Source organism: Choloepus didactylus, chromosome 14, assembly GCF_015220235.1.
Source record: "Choloepus didactylus isolate mChoDid1 chromosome 14, mChoDid1.pri, whole genome shotgun sequence".
Lineage (NCBI taxonomy): Eukaryota > Metazoa > Chordata > Mammalia > Pilosa > Megalonychidae > Choloepus > Choloepus didactylus.
The window spans coordinates 24,629,743-24,654,907 of record NC_051320.1 but is presented as its reverse complement, the minus strand read 5'-3'; the positions used below and the strand labels follow the sequence as shown (position 1 = coordinate 24,654,907).

The 25,165-nt window shown below is 37.5% G+C and overlaps 1 protein-coding gene across 1 annotated transcript in view; it reads right to left on the bottom strand.

Moving 5' to 3' along the window:
* The window catches only part of PREX2 (phosphatidylinositol-3,4,5-trisphosphate dependent Rac exchange factor 2), a 332,829-nt gene that overhangs the window by 21,874 nt on the left and 285,790 nt on the right, over positions 1-25,165 (bottom strand). Inside the window, exons 38-39 of the mRNA XM_037802580.1 lie at positions 4,563-4,665; positions 1,175-1,242 (exon numbers count right to left, since the gene is read on the bottom strand). Of these exons, the coding sequence (XP_037658508.1) occupies positions 1,175-1,242; positions 4,563-4,665 (171 nt within the window). The remainder of the gene's footprint in view (positions 1-1,174; positions 1,243-4,562; positions 4,666-25,165) is intronic.

Genomic DNA, 25,165 nt, shown 5'->3' with positions numbered 1-25,165 from the left:
TTGAGAAACGTTGGATCCCTTATTATCCAGATCCCTCTCCCTATACATTTAATAATACTTCAAGCCCAGCCTACTTAGGGTAGTAGCATCCCATTTCTAAGCAATAGCAGGTGACTATGTAGATCACTACAGCAGAGTAACACATTTTTCTTTTTTAAAAACCTGACTACTGCTCAAGGAACATTGCCTTGTACAACGTATAAAAGTCTCACAACACCAATGGTGCCAATTCCTGAACAAATATATTCCTATAAATAAGACTGAGTCCTGCATTGGGCTGTTTGGGTATTGCTACTGCAGAGGGGATTCCCTTCATCCTGCCCTTTTAATACTTTTGTATCTGTAGATCTTCATATTTCTCTAAGTTCTTCCACCCAAATTGTCTTTTAAGCCCACCTTGGCCATTCTCACAGACTAGGCCTTTGATTTTTTCTCCCCCCTCCTTCTGCTCAACAACATGAGCGTGGATCTAGCTTCTCCCCAAAGCCTGCCTTGCCCTGAAACAGACAATTCTCGTGAGTCTTCACCAATGCCGGAGATTTATGAGGCTGAAAAAAACTATGCATCCTTGCAAATGTCGTCTGCTGAGGTGCACCAGCCAGAGACAGTCTCTCCTCTTCCTTCCTCTGTGGATCTGCTTATTCAGGATAGCCCCGACTCTTCCACGAGTCCCAAAGTAAAACTACCCATGTCTGGAGGGAAGAGCGCAGGGAGGAAGGAAGATGAGGGCCAGGTGAAGAAACAGAAGATCAGAACCGTGTTCTCTCAGACCCAGCTGTGTATACTCAATGATAGATTTCAAAAAAAAAAAAAAAAAAGTCATAGAGGTATAAATAAAAATGGCATTTTGGTAGTTAGGATAGCTGGATTTCAAATTTCAGTAATATCTGTGTGAACTTATGTTTTTGAATTCATGATGGAACTTGCAAAAAAAAAAATGTCAAGACCTCTATCAACCTAACTCTAAGTTTGCATCACCTAAAATTACATTTAATTCTAAAAGCATTTACGCATAATCACATTTAGCCACAGAGTGTTTACAAGACCAATTTCCATTATTATAATGAGTTCTACACTGGGCATATGATAGAGCAGTTGCATTAGCTGTAGTGGCACTGCTTGGAAAATGCTGGCAAACCCTTCTGGAAAGCACCAGATGTAGGAGCATGTTTACCTCGGAGCAGACTGTGGGGTCCGATCTCTGACTCCCAAATTCTTTGCTGTGTTCTGAACTCTTGCTCCCTGAAGGTAAAGAAAATTACTTTTAGACCTACATTGCACTAGCAATTATTTAATATTCCATTAATATTGGCATGTAGAATATTTATTCCAACAATATATTTAACATTAAGGGACACTGGATGATGAGGAAGAATGAAATCACCAACTGACATTTTCAAAATTAACATCTTTAAGAATCAAAATATGCTGATGTGTTATTGCAAATGATTAATATCTATTTCTATGACTATCTAAATCATTAAAAAATTACTTTAAATGACAGCTTCCTGTCATCAACATGGCGACATAAACAGCTACTGGAAACTCCTCTCCAGAGATTCAACGAAAAAAAAAGGGCAATTCTGGATTGTTTGAAACTCTGGAGGAGGATATAGAAGGACCCTACAAATGCTGAATTGAAGAATGAGAAGAAATATCAGGTAGGAATCTTCCATCCCAGACGAGCCAGTCCACTTCCCTCCCCTTTACTTGGGCTCAGTGCGAGAAAGGCACAGAATCAGCAGACAGGAACCCTTCCACCAGGAACACAGACCTTAAAATCTCTCATAGCAGTGAGACATACCTCCACTGTTTGAATAGCCAGGGGGAAATGGGAGGTCATTTCAAGGCCCAGAGACAAACTGATAAGAAAAACATGGACAGATACTATGTTTCCATCCCTGGGTCTGAAAGCCCTTCCCCCACCCTTGAGGGAAGCAGCTGCCAGAGGCTGTTTCCTTGCCTTGGGGAGGGCTGGAGTACTGAGTCAGCTGAGGGAGTACTCTGACACAAGTGAAGCCCCACATCGAGCCAGATTTTGGCCAGCAAAGTGAGGGCATAGGAATCCCGCAGTTTCAGCTCACCTGTGTAGACACAGCCTGTGCTCAGAGGCAAAGCAGCCTCTGAGGACAATTAAGTTACTGAACAGTGTCATCTGCTGGACAGTCTGGAAGGTGCAAAGGAATTGAAACTCTTTTAAAAAGATGCTCCAGACCCTTTGTTAGGACCACAGGAGTTGGTCTATATAGTCTGCACAGAAACCCAGCCCGGTTTTGGCTGAAAAATATGGAAGACCCAACTGTCAAAGCAGGGCTCTAAAACAAACCAGGTCTTGCTGGCCAGTGGAAAGTAGAGCACCACTGGAAGCCAGCAGATCTATAATACCACACACAGTGAACTTGCTGGGGTGCCAGTGCCTGCCTCCTATCCCTGGGGCAGGCCATGGTGGGTTCATGATTTGGGGGGAAGACTGGGGGTACAGAGCCAGTCCGACAGCTGGCCAGCGAGAGAAACAAAGAGAGACAGAAAATCCAAATTAGGTCTTGATTCACACTCGCATTCTAACTGCTCAGATCCAAAGAGGGCAATGGTTGGCTTGTAGTTTGGTTCCCAGCCACTAATTCCATTGCCTCTTGTTGCTGAATATTGGAAAGAGAATTGGCAACAAAAGGAATATTACAAAAATCTCTGCTCTGCATCAATCTGCTCCAGTTACCCTAAAGAGATGGCCCCAGGTTTATCTTTCACAAATAATTTAGAAATCAGTCCTTTGCTTCTCACAACCATTTGGAAATGTCATAACTTAAGCCATAGTAACAAGCAACAAAAGGAGGCTACCTATTCTAACTGTATTCATTAAAAGAAAATGAGGGAGAAGAGGTGATAAAATATAGTAAAAATAGTACAATTTAGAAAACAACCAGAATTTTATAAGGAACTGCATAACTTTTCAATCTTGGGTATTGTAAAGAAGTTTGCACAAGTTAAACTGTCATTAAGGGCCTACATGATATTGTTTTTACCACATACACACACACACATCTCACAATCATCCCCTTAGTGGAATATTCTAAAAAAGTTAATACCAATCTTTTTCTCACCATAAATCATAATTCTGAGATGCTCCTCCAAGTCTTACAGCAAACTTACTCTAACAAAAAGGAGGCTTGTCTCTTTGTGTATGTATTCTTCCCCAAATCCCAACCCTGATATGGATAATCACAAATTTACACTTTATCTACTTTTTAAAACAGAATTTGTATATCTAACCTAAAAAAAAAAAAACAAAAAAAACTCCTTCCTAAACCTGTTGGCAATTTGCATCTATGTTTACAACTGTGTTGGCAGTTTGCATCTTTTCCAACTGAACTGCAGCCTGCACATGCTACTGGAGAATCTAACCTTTACTTAGCAAATCCTTCCTGGACCTTCTGTGATGTTGGTTTTTCAATCTTCAACTCCTAGGTTTGTAATCCGAATCACTGATGTACCAGATCTCTGCATTCCAGATCCAGGCTTGGTGCTGGCTCACCTATGACCACGTCAGTTGAGCTTTTTTATTGGCTCAGTTTACATTCTGTAGTATTTAATCTTGGGAGCAAACCCAAAAGGATTTATATGTTTGCCTGAAAGTTATACTCTGCTTTAATAAATGAAATCATCATAATTACCAAAGCATATTTCAAAAATTAAATCACTCATTATCATTGGACAATTCAAACCAACTCACCAATTACAGAAATTTGTTATATTGATTTTCAATGGTAGCCCCAAGAAAAGATGGCAGAAGGAAACAGAAAATTTATATCTTTTAACTTTCTTATCTTTCCTACTAGGAAATATGTCTTTTCTACTAAATTAAGCAGATTTTCCTAATTATCAGTGTATTGGAGGCTATTGCATTTTTTTGTTGTATTTTAAAACATTTTTTCAGGGTTAAAAACTAAATGACCATACTTAAAATACTATTTGAGTTACTGTATGGAAAGTATGTCCTATTTAATAAGAGAGCATATTTTCAGCCACATGTACTTCAGTCTCCTAAAGACAGTCCAAAGGCTGCTATTTGTCCTGTAAAGGAAAATTTGAGTTATGTGTTTTATCCTCAGAATAATGCACCAACTTCTTAGCATAATACGGAAGTCCCTTTAACCTCTCCAGAAGCAAGAAGGGGCTTCAATTCTTTTTGCCCCTTGTTCTCACTACTACCCCCCTCATCCAATCTATTTTCTCAGCCTGATGAAATCACCTGCATTTCCCAGAAAATGCCATATTTCCTCTCATCTTTTTTCTTATAAAAGTGACTGTATTCCTGCCCCATTTTGCCTGCCCAACTTTTCCTCCTTCAGGTTGCAGCTTAGATTTTTTTCCAGGGCTGTCTGAGTTTTTCGGAGAACCCTCACAGAGGTGCCCATGCCGTCTTCTTCACTGGACGTGTTTCTCGTTCACAACACCCTCTATTGCTAGAAAAGTGCCCGGCACATCAAGGCACTTGTCACACATCTGATGAATGAACAAAGGAACCCTTCAATCCAGGTCCTCTAACCCATGCACTGACATACCTGCTTCCGCATCACATCCGTAGCCTGCATGATGTAGCGAGGGGGCAGCCCATGGCTTCTGGCCAGGATGATGGCCTGCTCCAACGTCACGCTCAGGGTGCACCTGTGGCAGAGGCAAGAAGCTGTCAAACTCCACCCACTCACGTTATGCTCAAGACAGTTCGGGTGACTGATGTCAAAAGTGCTGGCCACACTCAGAGCAACTAGACAAGGACATTGACATTTCTACATAGAACACCTGTTTAAAAACAGATTACAGGCTGTCGCCATTTTTTGGCTTCAACCTGCCTGTGCATAAATAAAACTTTCTCTGACAGAGTTTTGGTCTCTTTTCTTCCCAGTCAAAAAAACCTAACAGAAACATTGATAAATTCAATTGGTTGGATTTTACTTTATGGTGTATGACTTTGTGGCAAACAGCAGTTTGTGGCATTTTTCATTTCTTTATAAAAATATTTAGAAAATGTACTTTAATGTTAGAAATGAAATATTTGAACAAAAGATGTCTCAATTATCTGTGCTTTTATGAAGCCGAGTTAAACAAGCCAAAAAAAAAAAAACAGTTTACAGAGGTACACTGCAAGGATTAACAATTAATATCTAAATTTAAAACAAACCCTCCATGAACTACATTTATAAAAGAGCTGATGCCCTGAAAATTACATAAGCAGAATTATAATAAATTTTATAATCAGATATTAATCTTTAGTCATACTTCATGCAATTTAGAAGAAATGACTTCAAAATATTTATCATTCATGTCTACATATTGATAGTTAATAGATTTATCCTGATCTATGCCCAAATAGTTTAGAAAAACCATCCAATTACTGTGCACTAAGATCAGACTTGATTTTTTTAAAAGTGTCTTGTATCCAACCTGAAAGACTATTTGTAAAAGTTTCAAAAGTAACTTTTAATTAATTATACAGGCATGTGGTCTCAGAGCAGTCCCCCAAAATTGTCCTACCCAGAATTCAGTGATTGGGAGTCTCCTTCCTCTTTAAGAAGTTTCTTTTCTTCTCCCGTATTTTTCTCTACAGCATCCCTCAGAGCCCATGTTTATTTGTTGATTTTCAGGTGCTGGTGTCTGAATTGGTTTTTTAGGGATGCTTTTGTATACATTTTATAAAAAATATTGATTACTTTTAGATGTTTTTCCCAAATTTATGTAAGTGGATTCTGTTTTACTTATTTTTTATTAGTTGATAATTTGATTAGTATTCTCTCCATTTTCGCATATACCTCCCTGTGGTTTGGTATTTTATTCATATATTTTCTAGACCTATTATTTTTTCCTACAAATTAAAGTAATTTCTATAATGCAATTGCTTATATGCATGGAATATCTAACTCATTATCCGTGGTTGATTCTGTACTATGGAAATCCAAAGCACTTGACAGATTTTGAAATTGATGGATTGAGAAAAGAGGAGAGAGGGATTTTAAACATTATTGTTGTAATATCAGAAAGAATTTGACATAGTGCAACTGTACTATTAAGCATAATTGCGTTCTAAGGTAAAACATGTTAAGTTCCATTGGCTGCTAAATGACTTGAAAAGCAGCTTCCTCATTAGCATTACAGAGAACTCTTTTGAAAGCATTCATAACACATATTCAGATGGACTAAAGTTTCATAATTAGTATCTAGTAGAATGTGATGTTCACACATACTTAGTGTATGTATCTGATATCAGCATACCTTGTTTTATAAGTATATGCCTGCCATGAAACAGGATACGTCATTGAATGCCAAGAAGTATAACTGACAGCTCATATTGAAAAAATCAATTTTTTACAAAGCATTTATTTGCCAGCTTACTTAATAGACCATAACCTTTTTCTCCTTAAGGTCTCCTCTACTCCAATTTTAAGTCTTTATTGATCCTAACACTTTAATCAATAATGTTCATTACACCAGCGAATGAAGCTAAGGGGAAAAACATAAAAAACTTTACCTTTTTCTAATCACATTGAAATGTGTTTGTAGCTTCCTGATAAAACACTACTTGTTCTACTTTACTTACAACAAATGCTTACTCACTGTGAAGGGTTTTTAACAGGCGGCCTATAATTTGTATCCATTTTCTTAATTCTTTTAAACTGCTTTCTTTCTCCCTACTTCAGGATGTAGTAAACAGCAGTACAATAGCAAATTATCTGCCAGAGAATTTTAAAGATTATACTGGGATCAGGAAATCAATGAGTGGTAACTTGCTCTTTGACAGGGTACCTCAAAGTGTCACTATTTTAGAATGAGTCACCCACACATCACCAAACAGGAAAATCTATCTTGAAAGGGTATTTCTTTTCTTTACCCAGCATATCAAAAAAAGATGGCTGCATCTATACTTGTCATTTCATATTAACCACTGTGTTTACTCTAACTAGGTCCCAAGATTAATTTAAAATGAAAAAAAGAAGGGCACAAAATTAAGAGAGTCATATAAATACAGGAAATATTGCCTGCATTCAACTCATATTTGAGAGATCCAACCAGGGTCTGGTTTACTCATTCACAGAACCACAGAGTTCATTATTTCAAATTAAGCACGTAACTCCCCAACTTCGCTGTAAATATGCCATTATTTGCCTCATAGCTTTTTCGTCTGTCTCAACCATCTCAATCGGAATGTCAAGTGGAAAAACAGCATTTATAAGAAGTTTTTAATTCTGGCATTCTCTAACATACTCTTGGTTCAGAAACTGGCACCAGGTTTTCAATGGTGCATAAATGTGGAGTCAAAGTCAGATTTTGTACGAGATCATTTCAATACCAGTGACATTCGTCTGCTAAGCCCAGGTGAAACAGTGACAGGGCCAAGCCAAAGCCAGGAATTCTAAGCAAATCCCACTCAATATGAGGTTTCCCATTAAGGGGTCCAATTTCCTTTCTAGCACCATCTCTCCTTTCACACTGGATAGTTAAATTAAAATTGAAATAAATACATATTTTTACCTCATCCTGGAAAATATGGGCCTTCAATTGTTCAGCTCCTTCTAACTGCACCATCATTTAAAAAATTCAGACAACTCTTAACTTAGAAGTCACAAAAATAATAAAATAAATGTCACCCAGAAGTACTTGTCCTCCATAAAAAGACAAATATATATAACATTTACAATGAAGGAAGTTTTTCAGTAATTTTATTCACAAGACATTACAAGCAATGGAACACTTAGAGCAGTCCCTTGAGAAAGCTCACTTGACAGGGCTGCAAAATTATAAAGAAATCATTAATTTCCCCATAGAAATAAAAAGGAAAAGGCCAATATATCTGTGCTTATAATTAATAAATCTGCATGACTTATTCTGTACTGAGAATAAATCCAACATCACCCAGATATTTAACATAGTTTTAATACTATACCTGCAACCTCTGGCTAATAGGCCCAATTTAATTTGAAAGATAGTTTGATTAAGCGATGCTGTGGAAGAGACACAAAGAAGTGCATTTCTATTCATTTATTTATTCGTGATTCAGTAAATAGTTTTTGAGTGCCCACTTTGTATGTACCAATAACCATTAGGTGCTGGCAGAAGTGGATTTACCATGAAGTAAAGAAGCTTCAGCTTCAGGGCCCTTACTTGTTTTTCTCATTTTTAAAAAAATCAGAGCAGTTGTGGGATTACCAAAAAGTCGTGCAAAAAGTACAGAGATCTCACACAGCCCCACCCCAGTTTTCCCTATACTAACCTCTTACATTAGTGTGGTACCTTTGTAACAATTGATGAAACATTATTATAATTACACTAATAATATTATAATTATACTATTAACGACAGCCCATAGTTTACATTAGAGTTCATTCTTTGTGTAATACAGTTCCATGTTTGTTTGTTTTTCTAAAATTTACTCTAGTAACATATATACAACCTGAACTTCCCATTTTAACTGCTTTCAAATATACAGGTTAGTGGTGTTAATCTCTTGGGCAACCATCACCACCATCCATTACCGAACCTTTTCCATCACCTCAAAGAGAAATTTTGTACCAATTAAGCATTAACTCCCCATTCCCCACCCCAATTCTAGTTTCTGACTTGCTGAATTTGCATATACAAATTATTTCATATAAGTGAGATCATACAATATTTGTGTTTTTGTGTCTTATTTTGTCCAGCAGGATGTTTTCAAGATTCACCCATTTTGTAACATGTATCAGAATTCTTTATGAATCCCTTTCAAGATCCTGGGAGGGATCCTGGCAGTTATGTTCACACGGTCATATGCTTTTACAAATTTACAAAAGCAAAATGTTTTAACTGAAAATGGTTTGACTACCATCATCTCTACATCGCAATTTCCCTTTTCTCATGTTGTCTAGTGTTCAAATGGCAGGGTTGATTTTTTGGAATTGAGCTAAAGGAAGCTGAGTTTAGATGCATCTTGGTTTGCTTTACTGGGATCTATTTCCATGATTCACAGCCACGTCCATTTAGAATTAGTTTACAGTAGTATCCGGGCGTAGCAATGGCTTCCAGGAGTATTTCTATTGCCCACTGTGCAAACTCACCAAATTCTGACAAGAAAATGAGGGCCAGGGTCAATGATGTGATGTGCCCACATCTGGGGGCACCCTGGGGTGGAAGTACGTGTATGGTGTAGGAGGAACAGCGTGGAAATGAAGAGAGCCAGAAGCTACTCTGCGGAATATTCTGTAAACATTACAGCTCGTTTGTAAAAGAACCTTATAGAGGTTCCCCAAATTTGACAACAATTTTAAGCATTTATAATACATTAGGAATAATAAGTTTCATTGATAAACTATCAATCATTTTCTTTAAAAATTTATCAGCCATTCTGGAGAAAAGGCTGGATTAATTTTCTATTCTTTCAACAGAGAATTACATTAAAAATCATCTGGATTTTATAACACTCATGGTTATTTATCAGCATTTTAAACTCTGTAACTTGTTTTACTCCATTCTAAATAAATTTTAATTTCATTCCTATTTTGTATTTGTAATTTTCTATTCTTTCTCTTAAAGAGGGCACTTAACTTCAGACCCCCAAATCTTCACCCACTCCATACAGCTAGGCTGATAGCAGTGAACAAAGCCGAGTCCTGTCGCTTTGGCAATTAGATTTTAGTAAGAGGACAAAGAAAATAAAGAAAGAAATATATAATATCAGGTGATGATAAATGCTTGCCAGAAAAATTCTATAGGGAAATAGAACATGAACTGGGCGGACTGGCAGAGGGAGGTGGGATTATTGGGAACACCTTTTCGGGGAGAGTAAGTGCAAAGACCTTGAGGTTAATACTTCTTTAGTCTGTTCAAGAACAAATGTGGGGGAGACTCGGGCAAGATGGCGGCCCAGAGAGGAGTGGAAGCTAAGTAGTCCCCCTGGAACAACTACAAAAAACCGGAAACAACTAGTAAATAATCCAGAATAATTGCGGGGGGACAAACGAGACCATCCACTCATCATACACCAACCTGAATTGGGAGGAATGCCCGAGAACACAGCATAAAATCTGTAAGTAAAACCTGCGGATCCAAGTCGTGAAACTCCCTCCCCCATAGCCCGAGCTGCAAAGCCTCATGGTGCCAGAGAGAAGCTCTCTCCCAGCAAGCGAATATAGCTCAGCTGAGCTCCAACTGGGGTTTTAAGTAGCGAGTGTGAACTGCTGACTACAGGTACACATCCCCCAAAAACAGACAGAGGCTTTGGGTGACGACTGAGCTGGGAGAGCCGGAGGGTCACCTTGGACTGGGTCTGAAGGGGACTATCTGTTTCTTTTTTGGCTCAGTGGAGAAAGCCCCAGTTGTTTTCAGTTTCCAGGGCTGTGACTCTGGGAAGGGTGGAGACAGCACAAGCAGAGAGAGAGACCATTGAAATGCTAATGAACTCCACCTGGGGGCTCTGTCTTCTCTAGGAGGAAAGGGGTGGGGCCCTTTCCATTCAGAACCAGACCCCAGAGCCTGGGGGAACATGGCCATACCTCCTCACACCAGTCAAGAATTATAGGCTAACAGGCGTCACCTGCTGGGCAGAAAAGCCTAGTGACCCAAGGCATCAAAGGGTGGAGCATTTTTCTAAGACACACCCTCAGGGAAACCAGATACTGAATATTTCTTCCCTCTGGGACCTGAGCCTGTTCTGGTCTGGGAAAACCTGATTTGGATAACCAAGGAAACCACGCCTAGACAACAGAAAATTACAACCTACACTAAGAAAAACAAAGTTATGGTCCAGTCAAAGGAACAAACATACACTTCAACTGAGATACAGGAATTTAAACAACTAATGCTAAATCAATTCAAAAAGTTTAGAGAAGATATTGCAAAAGAGATAGAGGCTGTAAAGGAAGCACTGGTCATGTATACGGCAGAAATCAAAAATTCAAAAAAACAACTAGCAGAATCTGTGGAAATGAAAGGCACAACACAAGAGATGAAAGACACAATGGAAACATACAACAGCAGATCTCAAGAGGCAGAAGAAAACACTCAGGAACTGGAGAACAAAACACCTGAAAGCCTACACGCAAAGGAGCAGATGGAGAAAAGAATGAAAAAATATGAGCAACGTCTCCGGGAACTCAAGGATGAAACAAAGTACAATAATGTACGTATCATTGGTGTCCCAGAAGGAGAAGAGAAGGGAAAGGGGGCAGAAGCAATAATAGAGGAAATAATCAATGAAAATTTCCCATCTCTTATGAAAGACATAAAATTACGGATCCAAGAAGCACAGCGTACTCCAAACAGAAGAGATATGAATAGGCCTACACCAAGACACTTAATAATCAGATTATCAAATGTCAAAGACAAAGAGAGAATCCTGAAAGCAGCAAGAGAAAAGCAATCCATTACCTACAAAGGAAGCTTCATAAGACTATGTGTGGATCTCTCAGCAGAAACCATGGAGGCAAGAAGGAAGTTGTGTGATATATTTAAGACACTGAAAGAGAAAAACCGCCAACCAAGAATCCTGTATCCAGCAAAGCTGTCCTTCAAATATGAGGGAGAGCTCAAAATATTTTCTGACAAACAGACAATGAGAGACTTTGTGAACAAGACACCTGTCCTACAGGAAATACTAAAGGGAGCACTACACGGTGATAGACGACAGGAGTGCGTGGTTTGGAACACAATTTGGGGAGATGGTAGCACAACAATGTAAGTACACTGAACAAAGGTAACTATGAATACGGTTGAGAGAGGAAGGTGGGGAGTATGTGAGACACCACAAGAAAGGAGGAAAGATAATGACTGGGGCTGTGTAACTTGGTGAAATCTAGAGTATTCAACAATTGTGATAAAATGTACAAATATGTTCTTTTATGAGGGAGAACAAGCAAATGTCAACCTTGCAAGGTGTTAAAAATGGGGAGGCATTGGGGGAGGGATGCAATCAGCATAAACTAGAGACTGTAACTAATAGAATCATTGTATTATGCTTCCTTTAATGTAACAAAGGTGATATACCAAGGTGAATGCAGATAAGAGGGGGGGATAGGGGAGGCATGTTAGACACTTGACATTGGTGGTATTGTCTGATTCTTTATTCTACTTTGATTTAAGGTTATTTTTCCTTTTGCTGCTTCCTAGCTGTCATTTTTTTTCCTCTTTCTTTTGCCTCTCTACCTTCTTTGACTCTCCCTCCTGCTTTGTGGAAGAAATGTAGATGCTCTTATACAGATAGTAGTGAAGGTGGTGAACACATAAATGTATGACCATGCAGAAAACCATCGATTACTTACTTGGGATGGAATGTATGGTGAGTGAACAAAACCATATTAAAAAAAATTGGTTGATGACAAAACCTCGAGGGCAATATACTGAGTGAAATAAGCCAGACACATTAGGACAATTATTGCAAGGTCTCACTGATAGGAACTAATTATAATATGTAAACTCATAGACATGAAATATAAGGTACCAAGATATAGGACAAGGCTTAATAATGGGGAGTGGTTGCTTAGTATGAGCAGAATGTTCAATTAGGATGAACTTAAATGTTTGGAAATGAACAGGGTTGTTGGTAGCAAGATGTAAGAATAACTAACAGCGCCGAATGGTGTGTGAATAGGTGGAAAGGGGAAGCTCAGAGTCATATATGTCACCAGAAGGAAAGTTGGAGATCAAAGATGGGAATGTATAAAACTGAATCCTATGGTGGGCAATGTCCATGATCAACTGTACAAATACTAGAAATCACTTCCATGAACCAGAACAAATGTATGACAATACAATTAGAAGTTAATAATAGAGGGGCATATAGGGAAGAACTATATACCTTTTACAAACTATATACTACAGTTAGTAGTATTTCAACATTTTTTCATAAACAGTAACAAATGTACCATATCAATACTAGGAGTCAACAATTGAGGGGGGTTGGTTAGGGATAGGGGAGGATTAGAGTTTCCTTTTCTTTTTTTCTTTTTTCATCTTTCTCTTTATTTCTTGTCTGGAGTAATGAAAAGTTTCTAAAAATTGAACAAAAATTAAGTGTGATGGATGCACAGCTGTATGAGGGTACCCAGGGGCAAGTGATTGTACACTTTGGATCTTTGGATAATTGTATGGTATCTGAACAATCTCAATAAAAATGAAAAAAACAAAAACAAAAACAAAAAACAAATGTGGGGCACAGGAAGAAAAGGAGATGAGGTTAGGGAAATAGCTGGGGTCCAAGCAGGCAGGGCCTTAGGGGTCCGAGTTTAGGCCTACGTGAGTTTCCTACTTGTTTATTGCTTTGGTTGATACAAAAAGAATTAACACTTATGTTACATGACATAAAACAACAGTTTGTTAAGTAAATTATCAATATAATTTATTAAGTAGCCAATATTAACTTCCTATTAATACTGTATTCAAAGCATCTTCAGTTGCTTTGCAATGGCAACATCTGCAAAAGCAAACTCTATCCTGATGCTTGATTTTCTACCAACGGTTCTCCCATCTTCCACCCCATCTCCCAGTACGTTCCCTATAGCACACGACACAGAACTTCTTTCTGCTTATGGTCCGCATTTTGGTACCAATGTGGACCGAGGAAAACCTCGCCCCAAATCTGGAAGGTTTCCTGTCTTTTTTCTACCTTTCACCACTTTCAAAAATCTTGGAACCTCTTTCTCAATGTAAATATTGCTTCTCATGTGGGTTTCACAATCAGAGACACCAGGGCTGAGGACCATCTTCTCGAGATACGTGACCTTGTCCAGGTCACTTCTACCAGACATGTGAGAACAGGCATATTGACCCATAAGGTGCCTGAAAGATGACCAGAAGTGATGTGTGTGATTGCCCAGCCATGCTCGTGGCGACTCCACGTCCATTTCTCTTTGCTGCCAAGTTCACACTGTAAGTCTGTTTATATGAGCATTATATGGACAACATATTATTTGGAAAATCCAGAGAACCTGAGATTTTGTAAATTGATTTCTCAAATCCCATCATATTTTAACTATTTAAAAATGTCCTTTATGCTCCTTTTTTACTATCAGGATTATTGAAGTAATCATGTGATCTATTCTTTTATAAGATTAGGATATTATAAGATCATGATTATTACAGGAAGAGAATGGCAAACTTGCACTGTCCTTTTTATAAAATGAAATTTCATTAAAATAGAGTTCACCAGACTAGAATTTGGCACTTGCTAATATGATCCTTTGTGATTTTTATTTCATGGGTTTGTCCCAACTGACTCCAGAAATCAAATCTCTATTCCATATGTCAAATTGCAGAGTTTGCAGGCCACTATTTCTAGATCAAACATCAGGTCTCTATTTTTTATGTCCAACTACAGAGCTTGCAGAGCACTATTTCTAGATGTTAGGGGTTAAAAAATGAACAAGATCCAATCTTCATTCTCAACTTCCTTAAAAGTCTCATTGGAGAGACAAAGCTTAGTTACCTCGATTAATATAAATATAAAATAATTGTATTTCCACCATTAACTCATATCTATTACATTGTATTTACTTCTTTTAAAAACTTCACATCTTACTTGAAGATTTCTTACCAATTAATCCTCCCTTTTAAGATGAGTCATGACATTTCTATAATATATGAGATAATAAAACAGTCTAGAAACCTAATCACCTTCTACATATTTTGTCAAATACTAGGATCACAGAGAAAAACATGTTTTATTCTAATTACACTTCAAAACCTCCAGAGATCTACTGCCTCATTTAATGTTGATTCAAACTGTACTCAACAGGGAAGCCAATCTCCCAAGGGCTGGAATGCATTAAATTGAACACTTGGGGAGATGCATCACCTCATTTGGGCCATGAGGGTGACACAGTAACTCATAGACAAACTGACAAGAGAAACCAGAACAATATGAGGTTATGGCTTTGAACTGTTTTCCTACAATGGATTTATTTGCTAACTCTCAACACGTTCACTGTCAGCAACTCTGATCTTTTGCTTGGGAGCGAACTATTATATTGCAATCCCTTTGGGGCAATGTCAAACGTTTTTATTAAGAGTGGAGGAAGGGTCATTCAGATTCTAACAGACACATTAAATTAAATATATGAAAAAACAGTGTGATGAAGATCTCTAAATTTGAAATCACAACAAGCATAAATGGACATTATGCAGAATTTAAGGTGAAAAAACGTAAAAGGTGATTAAAAAAACTCAACCTTTTTTGTTTTATTCCCCCTTTTTTAAAAATTAAGGGTTGGACTGAACATTAGTTTGAACAATTTTTATTGTACTTCTCAATAATGTTATATACTCAGTCCTAAGTAAAAATGATCTCTAAAAACAAAATCCATTGGGGTCACTGAACTTAGGGATACAGGAAACAAATGACTCATGTTGAGACTTCTGAAGTTACTTGAGTAACAACTTTTAACTATTTTGTGCAATAATAATAGAATTAGACCAGTTGTGTAGGTTTGTTCATTTTTTGTGCTAGCAGAATAATATTCTGTTATGAAATACTACCTTTGGCAAACACACATAAAAAATCTGAAGGTTAATGCCCAGTTTAGAGGACCAGGTGCCAAACAATAGTTTGACCCACCTTGGAAATGGCAGCATGAGACTCAGCTCCTTAACAAAGTACATAAACTACCTGAATGTTGAAACCCGTTCTGATTCACTCGCACTAATACGGAAGTTAATTTGATTTTGTAGTGGATAAGTATAAAGGGAAAGAAATATCTCTTAACAATTTTCAGATTAGCAAGTTTTCCCGACACAGAATTCTACCCACAGTCACAGAGGCTGATTTTGTTTTTCTTAGCTCTGCACTTCCACACGCCATTTGCCTCCTTTTCATCATCCTTTATAATCATAATACTGCTTTTAGTCATGAAAACAAGAGGGTGAGAATTCCCTCGGGGCTGGTGAATCCCTCAGAGAGCATCAGGACAACCTGAGAAATCTACTATTTTGATAACACTCTTCACTTGAACTCTGGGTCTTTTTATAATTATAGATTCATATTTAGAATCTTACAAATGTAGATCTTTAAATATGAAATAATTTCCCCTCATTGTGTTAGAGTCTTCTTTTTTCTTTTTTTCCTTTAATTAAAAGCCAGGCCCATTGTCCTGGATAAAGAAAGTATCACAAACAAGTTATTAGGAATTTAATCAGCTGTGGTTCCCTGCGATAGATACTTAACTAAATCACTAGGGCAGCATCCACATTTTGGAGAGGAATAATGACTACCCTTTTCAATGCCAAGAGAACTGAGTAGGTGAAATAAAACAGAACATCAGCAGCTACTACTGCTTTTGGCACACAACTCTTTTATACACAGAAGCTCTTTATGGCAGATGGAAAGTACTGGTGATGGCCTGATTTTATGCACTCCAGAGCATCATCTGAACTTCTGTCCTAGGGAGCCCAAGGCAGGCTAGTTTCAAAAATTTCTGAGCTAAAGATGCATTTTACCTGTTGGAAAAAATGTAAATGATTCTGCTTCGTTCCCAATGCTTTTACCTTTTCCTGTAGCCTTTTTCATGATCCCATTTTATTTTGCTAAAAGAAAACAAGCTTCTGTGTGAAACAGATGTATTAGAGATTCTCCATCAATACACCCTGATGTAAAAGGAGTTAAAAGAAACAGGAGTAAGAAATTTCTTAATTTCTTAAATGCTTATTATACAATGATTTTTTGTTTTTTGGTGTCATCAACCTTCTAATTTTTAGAAAAGCTTCCCAGAGTGGGTGGGGTCGGGATTAAAATTACTGCTTCCCTGAAATCTTTGCTTAGAAATTTATGATTATGCATTTTATGTCACTTCCAGACTGACAAATTTTAGAAACCCCCAAGCCATCAAATTAGATTCATTCATTACAGGAGGTTAATGTATTTGTGCAGTCCAATGTGTCAGTGTACCTACTCCAGTACTTTTCATGATTAATTTCATATTTCTCTCAAATCTCTCCTCTCTAGCTCCAGGGCTAATATCGTCCCTTACCTAGATTACCTAGAGACAATCATATTAATTAAAAACCATCACAGATTGTACACAATACTGTAAGTGTAAGTAACTAAGCTGAGTGTGAGAATGGTTGAAAGAGGAAGGCTAAGGTCATGTATGTCACTAGAAAGAAAGCCAGAGGACAAAAACTGGGACTGTATAACTCGGCGAAACCTAGAGTGGACGGTGAAGGTGGTTAATGGTACAAATATAAGAAAGTTCTTACATGAACTAGAACAAATGTATGTCACTATTACAAGGTGTTAATAATAGGATGGTATATGGGAAAAAATATAATTAATACAAACCAAGTTCTATAGTTAACATTAATATTGTAATATTCTTGCATATATAATTGTTACAAAGGCACTATACCAAAGCTAAATGCCAATAATAGGAGGGGTTTAAGGATAATGGAATTTTTTTTTTCTGGAAGAAATGAGAATGTTCTCATATTGACTGTGGTGGTGAAGGCATAACTATGTGGTTATACCAAGGAGTCACTTAGAATGGACTGTATGGTGTGTAAATAGAACTTTTTAAAATAAACCAATCACAGATTCCTTTAGAGCAGTTCCTTTTTCCTTTACAGATTATAAATGTTATACAGCTTTTTTTTCACAACTGCTGCTTTGCATTTCTCCTTTACAGGATTTAACTGTTATTCCTACCACATCTGTTGGTTAACAATTCTGGATGAGGTCTGGTATGACTTGGAAAGTACTGGGTTAAGTATGTATTAATTAATATGAAACATTCTCTCTCATCAAAATTGCCCTTTAATTACTTACCACTATTTTCCTGAGTCAGAAGAATAAATTTTAAACCCCAACAGAATTAGTTCTTTCACACTGTCAAGATGACATATGTTATATGTTCTCTCTCTACCATATTTTGACAAGTACATACCCATCCTGTTGAGTTACTTTATTTAGAAACCCAATCCTTCGACTATCTCCTGTTCTCAATATTAACAAGAAGCAGAGCTGCATGGTGTGGCTTCCTGACTTCAAAGCGGCTCCCTGTCAATGCACCAGACTCTAAGTGCAGTAAGCCGGACCCTCCTATCTTGCTAGTTTGCGCCTGCGTTTGCCATTGGCATGGGGCAGTCTCCATAAGCAGTTCCCCTTCCAATGAATGAATGAACAAACAAATGATAGAAGCTCATTCTTTTCAAGTCCTGGGCATTTGACTTTAACATATTCTCTTGGTTTTTGAAACTTGGAAGAAAATTTCCTATCCTTAAATTCAAGGGAAACACATACCACTGCTCTTGATTGACTGTGTATAAGTTATCAAAGACGGATTCCAAAACTAAATTCTAAAAAAGTCCAGTGTTTGTTGCATTCTATTTCTTACAGATCAGAGGAAGCAACCCTTATATTGTTAATACTCCTCTTTCATACTACAGTCACCCATTATTGTGATTTTTAATAGTTCTTACAGGTTTCCTCTATTTTAGTAGGTATGATCTGGTCATTTTAAAGATCTACACGTGTTTCGTGTTTTTACCTCTACAATGAGAAGATGGTTTCACAGTCCTCAACACAGATTTAAACCAACTGACTATTCACTATTGCCAGGTACTTTACTAGATGCTTCCACGTGCATGGCTCATTTAATCCTAACCCCATCTTTGTGAGACAGAAATCATTATTCACATTTCACTGATACATCTTTGGGAGATCAGGTGATGTAATCAGGCCACACAACTAGTAAGTAACTGAATCCAAAGGCTTTTTTCTTGGTCCAAATCCAAGGCTCTTTCTTCTCTACCAAAATTGCATCACTTAAATTAATACATTGAGAGAATTCCAGCTGCCCGCATCCATAATTCAACATCCCCAACCTTGGTATTAGCATTTATATTTTAAATGCATTGTTTTGGTAGAGATTAATTCAGGCAGCCCAAACTACTTCACTATGGATGCGGGTCTCATCATCCTAAGATGTCTTCATAATTAAAAAGGAATTACATTTGAAGGATGTTAAGTAAGACTATCAACTGTAAAGCAATCAAGTAGTAAAAATAAATTGAAGGGAGAATGTGTTCTTTCTCCACTACCGATGAGCATTTTTCTATATAAAATGCACTGTTCTGTGTAAAATGTGTTCATTCCTGCAGTGATCACTTTATTTGAGCTGCTAATTACTTTTAACTACTGAGTACACAGCACCACTGTGAAAAGTCTATTGACAAGTGGAACGAGGCAGCCGACTAAAGAAGCTAATTGTTTAATGCTGTGTGGTTATATTTTCTCTGCTCCTTTTTATTGCCTTTCTGAGGAAGAACCATACACCTGAGGGCTAACACAGTTTGTTAAAGACTGCTCAACCCCTCAGTGGCTGCTATGTTTCCACATGCGCAGAGTCCCTGCAAAATTACTCTAGAAAGGCCTGCAGTGTACAAATTGATCTTTCCCACCTTACCCTTAGCAATGTCTTTGTGACAAACGAGGAGCTTGAGAAAATTGCCACAATTGAGCAGGGATATCGATAACCCAGTACCTATGCCCTTGTACTCCTCTTACAGAAGAAAAAAAACACTTTTCTTAATAAAACACATAAATACATTGATATGAAAACAAGGGCAAAATGGTATTTTTTTCAAAATAATAAATTCACTTATCCTATCTAGCTATGTCTCTAACCATCAAATAAAATATTAAAGATTTAGACTCTCCCTTTAGGAACATTTGAATGCCAGTATAACAACAGCTGCGAAAGCCAGTAATGACGGGCAAGATTCAAATACATTTTATAGAACAACCTGCAATATATGTTGAAGCTTTCAGTATTATTAATTGACTCTTGTCCAACAGACACTACTGCTGAGCTCTTCCTGGGATGTACTGGGTTCCTGTGCCTCATTATCTGAGAGCTGCAAAACAAGGGGTTAAGGAGTATTTGAGGAGAAAGCACAGAAATGGCAGGCAGAGACGTGCCCCCATGGAAAACAATGGAACATAATGCACTGGTGGCAACAGCTGGAGTGAGATCCTGTTGGCAGAAGAGAGCCAAATCGATTACTCTGCTCACTCCATACATCTCAAGACAAAAAAGCACTCAAGTTGAACGGGCACATTTTCAGCACTGCACAGGGAATTAGCCATGAAATTCTCATTAACGATAATGGGACTTTCTGTTTCAACTTTCAATGCATTCTCTGAACATTCCAAGTGCTTATCTTTAAGCCTAGGCTTAAAAATCCACTGCCAGGCAAAACCATTCCATGCTCCCTGATCCTTTCTCTTCAAGCACAGCAAGGCATGTTTTACTTTGACATGGTTTCCTAGTTGAGGTTTAGCAGAGAGGCCATTGCTGACCTTTCGGGATGGGAAATTGAGCAAAGAGGTATTTGCTATGCTGAAAATACATATGTATGTGAAACATTTGTGGGTAAGTTAGGACCAGGGATGCCACAGATGCCAGGTTTAGACATGCTTCTCCACAATTCATACTTGACAGTCTATGCTCTTTCACTACCTTATTATTTCTATTTTACTTTCTGGGACTTAACTGACTAGGTTGGGTAGCTATCCCAGCTAACTTAGGATCTTCATTACTGTCTCTCTGTTCCTGTCTTCTCTAATTTGCTAACTTCTGTTCTACCTCTTTATAGGTTTTCTGATGACATCAACTTAAGGGGATGACCAGTATGACCTTTATCTGTCTCACCCCTTCTTTGACCTTGTACCATAATTGTTTTCTCCTGAATAGGTTTCTCCAAGATGCCAAATAGAGTTTTGTTTTTTGTTTTCACAACTCTGACCGATCCTACAGCATTTTATTCTGAGGCTCCTCCTCAATCACCAAATTCTACCCTATTAGGGTGCACAGGGAATGGGGGGCGAGTCGGAGGACCATTAAATAGTAATACTCTCTATGGAATCCTTTGGTATTATTCTTTTTTCATCTTCCATGGTTGGAAGATGATTTTTTTTTTAGCTTTTTACTTTGAAATACATTCAAACTTACAGTACAGTTACAAAAATAATACAAATCCCATAGATGATTTTTTTCACACTTCCATGCTTTCTCCTGGAATATCTCTTCCTTGCTCCTAACACCCAAAGCATCTTAGAAAATTCTTAGTAATATTTTAGAGCCAGCTCAAATTCATCACCGTGAAGCTTTCTCTGACATGGATCCCTTTTCTCTCCTTTTACTAACTAATTCACCCCACGTCTTTTCCATAGCTCCTTTATACATATATACCTGTTACCTCTTGCTGACTGGGTACAGGTATACCATGGACATCTACAAGGCCATATGACAAAATAATTCAGCATCCCTCTCCACAATCCCATCTGCCACAAAGAAAAATGCCAATTTTCCCTTGTGGAACCCCACCCAGCCACCTGACACATAAGAGAGCCAGAATTCACCAACATCCTCCCCTCTTGCCTTGTGTCTAATTCTTATTCATTATCTAGTCCTGTTGACCTGTTTGATACCTTTCACCTCTATCCTTTCCTTTCTAATCTTTGTGCCAATGCCTTGGTTGAGGGTCTTATCTTGATACACTATTGCAAAATCCTAGCTGTTTCCCTGTCTCCATTCTTGTCATGGTCATAGACCATGATAGACCTTTATTTTTTTAATATTGTAAAAATATCTAATCATGTTATTCTTTTGCTGAAAACCCTTCACTGGCTTCCTAGGGCCTCCAGGAAAGAGTCCAAAATCTTTAACATGAGCCTTCCATTTTCCCATCGCTGTAAGCCTCATCTCCCAGCACTTCTTCCCTCCCACTTCTCTTCCCAGAAATAGCAAACTATTTCCTGTGATTGCTGCCCATGTGGCATGCAGTTTCACACCTGAGTACTGTACTTTCAAACTTTTCCTCTGCACTGAACCAACCTTCTCCATCTCCATTGCCTGGTAAATACTTTAAATCCTGTACCAGGTGTTACCTTACTTCTTCCAGCTTAATACAATTTAAATCTCATGTCTCTGCAGTCCTTCTGAGTATGTTAGATGACCTGTTGCCAATTTAAGATTAATATTGCAAATACAGAAATTGCTTCCTTCCTTTGGTTTCCTCCCTACCATCTGTTCTCTCGCTCCAAGTTCATAGAAAAAAAGAGGCAATTTTTAAGTGCAGACAAAAGAGATTTATATTGATGAAATATCCATATTTCTTCCCTTCTCTGGAGGGTGGAAAATCTGGCTTACAACAGTTATTATTATTTGCTTTTAATATAATTTTGGAGATTTAGAAAAAGCAATAACTTCAGTCTACCTAAACATTAAAGAAGCATGTTCTCTTTAAACGTCCTTAAAATGCATTCTGTATGCATTTATCACTGTTAAATAGCTAAATACTAATAAAATTTAGCAATGCAAAAACTCAAAATTTTAGTAGTATACTCATCAGTAAAACTAAGTTTGACAAATAAAGGAGAAATATAACTAATAATTGCGTATTCAGGCTATTTTATCAAAATATACTTACTATATCAGGATTATGTAGATTTTTCCAATTTTAAAGATGTGAAGCAATCAAGAATATGCTCTTGTTTTTTATACACACTGAAAGTAAGAGCTGTTTGGTCAAGATCACATGATTATTGGCAGGTCAAAACTAGAAACCACTACAAGAAGATGTCATTCTCTTAAAATTTCTGTTTTTTAAAATCTTTCACAGTAATTTTAAGGGTATAATGGACATTTAAAAATAACATAAAATAATCTAATGTATTAATTTCTCAAGATTCATATCAATTGCAAAGAAAAAAAGGAAACAAGGCAGTGATTTCACACGCAAATTTGACTACCTTTTTTGGGCACATAAGTTTATAAAAAATAATATGGAAAAAGGTAAAAGAATGAAGCTTGTATCATATTTGAAATCCTCAATCTCTTCTTATAACATTAACAGAATATACCTATATTATTTTTCTGGGCTGTCTAAACTAGCATAAATTGTAGTTTTATTGGCCTCATCCACAGTTCAGAAGAATTTAAAATTTTGGGTTTGCATCTAATGAAGGACACATGTGACAGTGACTGTTTTACACTTAACATAGCACCACCAAGCCATCCTGAGTAGGATATATTTTATCTTTCTCCGGAGCCCCATTACCGTAGTATTTTATTTTTCTCTTCCAAAGGTAAGAGCATAAATTTAGAACTCCTTATGCAACTATCCAGCGATCATGAGCTAGCAGAAATATTTCTTCTGTTTTATTTACGTAACTCTGTGGCAATTTAAAATGCAAGGGTTTTCACTAATCTTGTTACTGGATCTCTCAAATCATTTTCCACTAAAAAATAAATGGGTACATTTGAAACCTTCATTTGCTTACTGCAGTAATTCATTTTTTTTTTCCTGTCCTATACCTAGAGTCTAACCTATATATGGAAATTCTCAGACTAAACCTACTTCTCTTACTTAATGTTTTCGCTGAACATAAAAAAGATGCAGCTTCACCGTCTGCCCCACTGGGACATTGTGATTACCTAAGTTGGGTTACACTGGATGCTCTACTTTTACAAGATTCAATATTACTTTATCTGGCCCTGTTTTTCCATTTGTCCTTTAATGTCATGGTAATGACATAATAAAATATTGCTAAGAAACAGTCTATGGAAAGTTCAAACAAAAATGCGTTTTTAAATTCTTTAACTCCTTCTATGAACTGACAAACATTACACTGTTTGCCCTCATTTGAAATAAAAATGGCTCCAGTAACCAAACTGCTAATATATATTTCTCTTTGGTTATTTTTATATCTTAACTGCTTGCTTCTCTTGCTCCTCCCAAATGCTTGTAAGTCGGGGCCGTACTATGGTGGCAAGAGGGGTAAATCAAGCTTCTGCTGGGGATTAGGGTTTCTCGGGGAACTCAAACAGCATTTGTAATATTGTCAAATGTGAAAATACATTTCAATTTCCAAGTAACCAATTAATAAGTGCATTTTGGAAACAAACCCCCTTTTAAGTTATTGACTACTGATGTGTGTGTGGGGGTGAATGTGTGTCCTTTTAGCTCCCAGAGTTACATATGCTAAAGCTAATTTGTAAAATGCATTAAAAAACAGTCTAATACTGGATTACATAGAAGGTAGCTTGCTTCATGTCCGCAGTTAGTTTGTTTTTAAATAACAGGAACAGGCTGGCTGTGCCACAAGTGGCCTCCTTCCAGGTCTGTTTTGGTGCCATCTGCAAATAGGTGTGGTGAATCCCTGTTATATGAGGCCTTCCCAATGGCCTTGCATCCAAACCCCTACTGGGTGAGTGAACGTGGAGGAGGTGATGAACACGAAGGATTTCAGTGGAAAGTGAAGGGCTTTGTCCCCTCGAAGAGTTTCATCCTCAGAACAAAGCATTATGGTAAAAGGGAGTTTATATGTAGAGATCTCCAGTGTTTTCATTCAAATCTTCACAGGCTAGTTGGAAGCACGAGGCCTTCTGAGGCTCCACCCGCCTTCCAGCACGGGCACACCCAGACTCTAACACCACTGAGGACTCGTCATTGAGAATACAGAGGGAAGAGGATACGTGGACAAAAACTCTCTGGAACTCGTCCTTAGAAAGAAAAACTGTGATTCTAGATTTCGGGACCTCACTAGACATTTCTCTGCCATATCATCTGTCCTGGCAAGAACTCTGGAAATTCTCACTACCTGTCCTTATTGACTAAAGAAGCAGAAAATAATTCAGTGAGAGGAAAATGCTCACTAAGTCTCATGTCTTAGATTTTATAACATTCACAAGACATAGATTTATACTGGTTAAAAAACTGTTGGCCATTAAGGAGGGGTCAGAATGAGAAACCAAAACAAAGAAAAAAACTGCATTCAATACAAGGAAGCTGTAATGTGAAATAAAAGGGGAATTTAGAAACCTCTGTAGCATACTTTTATAAAATTTTTATTTTATTCACATATATAACCTAAAATTTCCCCCCATTAACCACATTCAAATATATAATTCAGTGGTCTTGTTTACATTCACAATGTTGTGCAACCATCACCATCATCCATTACCATATCTATTCCCTCACACCCACAAGAAATTCTGTACAAACCAAGCTTTCACTCCACATTCCCTAATGCTCCCCAGTCCTTGGTAATTTGCATTCTATTCTGACCTGATGCATTTTCTTATTTCATGCAACATGATGTCTTCAAGGTTCACCCATGTTGTCATATGTATCAGGACTTCTTACCTTTTTT